This window comes from Montipora capricornis, chromosome 6, assembly GCF_036669925.1.
Source record: "Montipora capricornis isolate CH-2021 chromosome 6, ASM3666992v2, whole genome shotgun sequence".
NCBI lineage: Eukaryota > Metazoa > Cnidaria > Anthozoa > Scleractinia > Acroporidae > Montipora > Montipora capricornis.
In genome coordinates, this window is record NC_090888.1 from 35,251,292 (window position 1) to 35,258,791 (window position 7,500).

The following is a 7,500-nucleotide window of genomic DNA, read 5'->3' on the forward strand; positions in this document are numbered from 1 at the left end:
ATCAAAAAATAAAAATCACCAGATTGTACAAACATTCTCGCCAAATAATTGCCTACAGTAGGTTTATTTCCTGCAAGTGAAAGTAATGCGAGCAACTTAAATAATACAAATACAATGCTGTCCACCATACCCATCTAAGTGCTTGAAGAAGAAATGCTGTTTTTCTTTCTGGCAATATCACCAGATCATTCTTTATCTTTTCATAATCAAGGTATGGTTTGTACGGAACATCAATACTTTCTGCAAGCCTGAAAAAGAAAGAAAGTTTTACCAAATAAGGAACAGGGTTGGCACATTAGTCAGAGTAATTTATTGCCCTTGTTAGTTGCAAGTGCATGCAATATTAAACTAGAGTTGCAGTTCTTCCTCAAGAACAGGGCAACAACACAAGTCTTAAAATGAGTAAACAAATTATTTCAATCGATACTTGAAGGCACACAAGTAGCACAAGAATCCCTGAATAAGGAGCTGGGGTCCGCTTTGTAAAATTTCAAAGCCACCTCAGTGCTTCCTGAAGTTTATGATAAACCGTTTCTAGCTTTTCTACAAATGCTACAGCATTATCTTTGTAACAGTATCTGATGTCGTATGTTGTTATGTAACTCAACGATTTCTCATGTCACGCTTTCATTACGTAACGTGTAATTTAACACATGTAATTTTGCTCGGGATTGTGTTTATTTATTTTAGTAACGGCTGAATAAACCCTTCGAAGTTATACTTCGAGACAATTTTACATGGTTATCAGAAGTGGGATCATCGACTAAAAGGTCAGAAGACTCAACAGCAATTCAAGAACGAAATGAGCGATCTAATAGGTTTTGAATCACCGAGAATTGACTGGACTGCAGGACCGGATTTACCGCAAAGGTTCAAGCGTTTTCGACAGAAATGCAAATTTCTATTTGATGGACCACTCAAGGCATGAACCAACAAGTAGAGATGTACATATGTCCTTCTGTGGACTGGCGACTACGGTCTAGACTTGTTCAACACTTGGAACTTGCGCAGTGAAGAACAAAACAAACTCAACGAATACTGGATTTGAAGAACATGTGAAACCCCAGTCCAACCAGTCCAACCAGTCCAACCACATACTTAACTGCTTCTGTCTCCGAAACCTAAAGCAGAACGGACGGCCCCTCGATAATTTTCTGACAGAGGCCAAGTTGTTGATTAAAAACAGTGGCTACTTGTCCGAACTCCATGACGAATTACTGAGAGACGCGCTTGTGTTCAGCATTGATTCCGACTTCGTGAGAAAGAAATGTATCACCGAAGGAAACGACCTCATACTCAAGAAAGCCAGAGAAATCGATCGCACTGATGAAGCTACCAGACAACAGCTCCAAGCAATGACAGGCGAAGCGGATACAATACACATCAACTCACTACACAGAGCCAAAGGCAACACTAAAAGTAAAACCAAACAAAGAGGTCTGAGAGACAACAAAGCCCGGAAACAAAGAAACGACAAGCAACTATGCAACAGATGCGGCAATGAGTCCCACGGGGCGACAAAAAATGTCCAGCTAACGGTGTCGAATGCCACTACTGGCACAAACGCGGTCATTTCAGCAAAGTTTGCCTGAAAAGAAAGCAAGTACACGAAGTACAAAACCATACAGCCGGTAAACAAGAAAATAACTCCAACTTGAGCGATGATGATATGTTCCTGGGATCACTTGAGGTAGACAGTATAAACTACAGCAACCGCAACAAAGTCTTCACAACAGTTGAGGTCATTGTTAAGCCCTACCACAAAAGAACTACCCTGATAGTATGCAAATTAGACACGGGTGCAGAGACTAATGTAATACTCAAGACAGAGTTTGACAAGATCATTGCCTGTCCTAGCGACAAAGCACTTGGACCACCACAGATCCTCACAGCTTATGGTGGCTAAAAGATTGAATGCATGAGTACCTGTCAGCCATTTATCCACCACAAAGATGGGATAAAGGAAGCAACCTTCACAGTAACCAATGTACAAGGAACCGCCATGCTAGGATGTAAAACATGTGAGGAACTCGGGTTTGTCACCATCAACTGCAGCATAGAGAGCACCCCACCACTAACCAAGGAAACCCTTCTTAGCAGCTACCCGGACCGCTTTGAAGGATTAGGAACATTTAAGGACATGAAACCTTACCATATTACGCTTGACCCGGCAGCAGAAGCAGTTATACACCCACCGCGGTCAGTTCCAGTGCACCCGAAGGACCTTTACCGAAAGGAGCTAGACGTCATGCTGAATCTCGGTGTCATCATACCTGTTGACAGGCCCACCAACTGGGTCAACAGTATCGTGTTGAGTGAGAAGAAAACCGACAAAGGAGAAGTCACCAAGATCAGAGTCTGCTTAGACCCTCGAGACCTCAACAAATGGGTCAAAAGGGAACATTACCATCAAAAGACAGTTTATGAGGTGGTGACCGAGCTCAATGGCACTAAGTTCTTCACCATTGTCGACACAAGGAAGGGGTACTGGCATGTACCACTCGATGAAGAGAGCTCCTACCTCACTACCTTCAGCACACCATTCGGCCGATATTGCTTCAAACGTCTCCCATATGGCCCTGTTGTTTCATAAGACGTTTCAAAAATAGCTCGACACAGCATTCAAAGGTCTCGATGGTGTCATTGGTATTGCTGACGACCTATTTGAATATGGATCATCTGAAGTTGAGCACGACAGAAACTTGTCCAAACTCATGGAAAGAACAAAGCAGAAGGGCGTGGTATTCAACAAAGACAAAGTGCAGTTCAACTGAACTCTTTGTCATCCAAACAGTATTGCTCTTGGAAGAAGTTGGGAGTCCTGGCTCTGTTTCTGGTAGTTTAACTCAAAAGTGCTAATTCACCTGGATTGGCTCCTTCTCACTGCCACATCTCTAACTCACCTCACTGACAATTTATATAGTTTTGCATCCTAGATAGTTATACTGGTGAAAATCGCTCCATGTTAACTACAAATGAACAAACTTTGTTGCATTTCTGTTCTAACCTGATCCATCATTTGCACCAATCACCCAATAGAGGACTCCCTTTAGCTGTAGGCTCTCTATACAATGATCATGGCTTTCCCGACCCCTGGTGGGCTGCCTACAACTCCAGTGTCTAAGCTGTAAGCTCCGTAATATAAGGAGCCCTCAATGCTCAAATCACCCACAGCATTAACCAGTAACAACTGACATAATGCATGTTATTCATCATTCCCTGGACCTGAAAGACCCAGATAAAATCATGCTTTGGGCTGCCTGTTGTTTGGGTTTCTTTAGCTTTCTGCAGGCTGGGGAGCTCACTGTCAACTTTAGCTTTGATCCTTCCATTCATCTCAACGTTCAGGATTCGTAAGTCTTTCTGCATTTTTCACTGGTTTCAATCCAATTTGACATATCATGATAGCTGTGATCCACACTGGCGGCTACGCAGTTATTCAAGTCAAGTATTGGAGGAATATAAACTTAAAGCTGAATTAGAGCTGCTTTTTTCTCTGTATTGCAATTTTTGGCATATCTTTAGAAGCTCTGATAAGGTTACAGGATGCCTGGAGGACCTATTACTAAAACAGAAACGAAAGGACTGAGTGAAAGAGAACCACAATGACAAAACAGAATACCGGTAATAGCTCATACTTAGTGGAAAAAGTTACTCCACAAATTCTTTCCTTGGGCACTAAACCGTTGTTATTTCCAAAAAGTGGTTTAATCGCTTTTTCCTTCGTTCAGGAATGAAAATCGAATTTTTATTTTCAACTGGAATTAAATAACAATTATCTGTACTCTTTTCTTTTGCTCTAAAATGCAATTGTACAAGTGCTTTTTAATCCGTTTGCCCAACTGGTTTTTGATGTGCCTCGACAGTGACAAGAAAATTTTGCAATCGCAATGAGTTCTCGTAAAATTAGGGGGAAATTTCACAAGCTTGTGTTTTCAGAAGCTTGTTTAAAGCACCTAAACGTTATTTAAGTGTTGGAGCAGATCTTGTTTGAAGTTCGTCCTTTCTTGGTTGCATTGCCATATTTTGCCGATTCTTGTTTCACGCCAACCTGATGTGTTTCAATGAAATACATCATATTGTTAATGATCTCGTTTACAGAGAAAAAGTGGAATAAAGTACATCAGTAAAACTCTTTCTTGACCTTGAACTGACAAAGTTTATTTTATGGCTTCTAATTTTAGCGTGATTCCTATTCGCTGGCAATTGACAGGTTGACTCTGAAATGGCTTTTTTCCTTTTCCATTCGCTCACTAAGGGTGTGCTTGTTTTCTTTGAAAACTCATGCAGTTCAAGAAAAATTCGTTGCCGAACTGGTGAATTCCAAAGTAAATTTCACTCAAAAAAACAATATTGTACTCATCGCTTCATGATTCATGCAATACTGGTTTTTAGCGTGGAATTTACAAGTTAGGCAATGAATTTTTCTATAGAAGAAAGCAACAAAAATGATTTAATTATTAAAGCAGCAACCGGAAACATCAAAACACGGACAATTCGAAACCTTTTATTTTCACTAAACCTACAGGCAGTAAGAATAAACAACCCGGGAGCTCCGCTTTTAGTCTTAGCTAAATCTATATATTAATTGTCACATCAGAACAAAGATCTCCTGTCTGGATCTCTCTCACCCCTCTAAGCTCTTCTAAATTGCATGCTTAGAAGACAAATTGAGAAAGTCAAAGGCAAAGTCACATATGGATAGACGACACAAGATCACTCCTTCCGATATTGGTCAGGGAGATCTTTGATTTCCGTTGCTAGCATAGTTAAGTTTAGTCATGCTAACGCTGTCTTCTGTTACCCATCCATACCTTCAAAGGAAAGTGGGATAAATTTATATATGTATTGCATATATATAGTGCGGTGCGAAGAGGAGTGGTAAGGACGTTCCCACCATTATCATGATAGAGTAAAACGTGTGGTTTACTGTTCTATCTTACAATAGGAACTCCTATGTTATAAGAAATGTCGATCAGGTTAATTACCATCAACACAATAGGGCTACAGATCTGACACTTCCTAAACCCAAAAGGGAATTTCTAAAAAGAAGTTGTAAATTTTGTGGTACTATGAGCACTCACTGAGTCAATCCCTTCATTTAGAAAATAGTTGGGTCTTGCCAAGATGTATATTTTTAAAGTACTTTTTTTCTGTAATAGTAGTACTAGCAGTAGCAAAGGTATTTTCAGTATTAGTTTAGTAGTTTAATATAGGGTTTCATGTGTCCACACGCCCTCCGTGGAAACCAGCCAAGTGTTGTTGGGGCTGGTATGTTTCTCTTTTCATTTGAATATTTTAAATAAAAGTATTACCTAACCTAACCTATCCAGTAACCTATGCACTTCCTATGTAACTTCTTGCAACAGCTGCACATTTCAATTTTTACTTCCTCCTCCTTCCTTCCAGCATGTTCCTGGGATTCAAAATAGCCTTGCTGATATGCTGTCCTGCTTTCATTGGCAGGAATTCAGGAGGCTGGTGCCAGAGGCTCAGTCACTACAAGTGCCTATCCCATCACAGCTGTTGGAGCAATTGACCAACCATCTTTAGGGCAACAGTACCAGTTCTTTTTGGTTCAGGCCTTGGCTGCTTCAGTTCACAGATCTTACGCATCTGACCAAAGGAATTTCATCAACTTTTGCGTTCAAATGTGCAAACTGCATCCCAGTGGCTCCCCTTGCCCTACCGATAAATGGACCTGTTTGCCACTTTTTTGCTGAGATCAGTTAAATACTCCTCGATAAAAGTCTATCTTTCAGCAGTTTGCTCCTTACACATTGAAGAGGGCTTACCAGACCCACTGATCAATTGTCTCAGCTTACAGTGGGTAGTACAGGGAATCAAGTGCATCCCTCGAATCGTGTGGCACTTTGGATTCGGAGGTCCAATGTGGCTTGCACCATGAGTGTGGACTGTGCAGATTCAGGTACTGATTGCAAGGGCCTTAAGGGGCTCTGTTTCGTTGGACTACTGAGATTGGTGGGCTGGGTCTTGGATCCGCCATGCCAAGACTTATCCAGGCAGTCAGAAATGGATCTTATTGTGTAAACCAGGTGGTGGCATATGCCTTCGATGTGATGTTCTGAACCACAGATGTTACTCTGCCGAACAGTAAGCTTACTTATGGTTTTTGGTTTTGGTGACTGTCAGACATAAAATATAGCAAATAGACAGGTTTCTTCAAGCCTTGCAATATCAAAGATGTTCCAGCCAAAAAAATGTGGGTTGCATCACAGTGTTTAACAGTGGCATTCAAGGAGGGGTGGACGTACGGGTGGTCATACTTTTCTTGCACGGATGGGTTACCATATTTTCTTACCCATGGTGCTCCTTGCACGCATCTTCAGCATGCAGAGCTCCACTAATAAAAGCAAATGCACTTTGTCTTGGCTGTCTCAAGTGGAGACATGTGAAACTTAACTGACAGAGTAGACTGGAATGCAAAATTTGCACTGGATTTCATGCAACCTCTCTACATAGTGAACCTGTCCCTAACCAAGACCAACCTGAGAGCACTTGAAAGGATACAACAGAGGCCACCTCACTCCACACTTATCTCTTAGATGTAAAGAATGCTAAACATACATTCCTTAATTATTCCCATGTGGGTGCACCACAGAGGATACCAGTAACAACATGCTAACACACGATTTCTTGGATGGGCAATCTGACATAGACGGGCCAGAAGTCACACTCGCAAAGTGAGCTCCAGATGTTTTCATTGACATACAAGTCTATAGAGTTAAGTGAGAAACAATGTACCACACAGACCTGAATTTTAAGGAGGTGGTTAAAAGATTTGTTTCCTACAACATTCCAAGTTCTTGGCCTTTTTCATTGAACAATGTCGAGGTAATTTTTTTTTTGCGTGACAGTGAAACTATCTGCAGTTTGAAAAGAAAAACAGTGCAGGCTCTAATGATCATACCATGCATCTTATTTCCTCCATTTGCGCATAACCACAAATCCTTGCGCCTTTGACCACAATCCCTTCCTTTTCGAAGAAAAATGTGTTCTTCTACCGATTACTAAAGAGCTGTCTTGTTAGTTCGCTTCAGGCTCACTCACTACAGCAGCAACTAGCCATAAAACTATTCAATGCTTTGTATTCTAAGAACCTTATTTAATCAGCTCACAGAGTCGAAAGAGATGTGGCACTCATTAAATTTAGTACTTCTTGAAAATAAAACAACAAATATTGGTTTTCAGGTACACAGTCCTGCATGCTCACGTTAGAGCTACTAAGTTTGCTGACTCTTGCTAACTTGCACAAAAGAAAAGGGCTACTGAACTAGTTGCTTGATAAGGGGCAAGAGGACAACTGAAAAATCAGAGTCCTAGGCAGGATTTGAACCTACAACATCTGTAGCACTAGTCAGAAGCTCCACTCATTGAGCTACAAGAACTCTCTAGGACTCTATTTTTCCTCTCGCACATTGCCAAGCAACTAGTTCATCATCCTTTCCACAGGCACATTACACCATTAACATTAATAGC

The 7,500-nt window shown here is 41.1% G+C and overlaps 1 protein-coding gene across 3 annotated transcripts in view; it reads right to left on the reverse strand.

Moving 5' to 3' along the window:
* The window catches only part of LOC138052006 (lisH domain-containing protein ARMC9-like), a 114,282-nt gene that overhangs the window by 76,174 nt on the left and 30,608 nt on the right, over window positions 1-7,500 (reverse strand). For all 3 annotated transcript variants that reach the window (XR_011132976.1, XM_068898353.1, XM_068898354.1), the window contains exon 9: window positions 131-248. Coding sequence is in view for 2 of the 3 variants with exons in the window: in XM_068898353.1 (XP_068754454.1) it covers window positions 131-248 (118 nt within the window). In the remaining variant the exon portion in view is untranslated. The remainder of the gene's footprint in view (window positions 1-130; window positions 249-7,500) is intronic.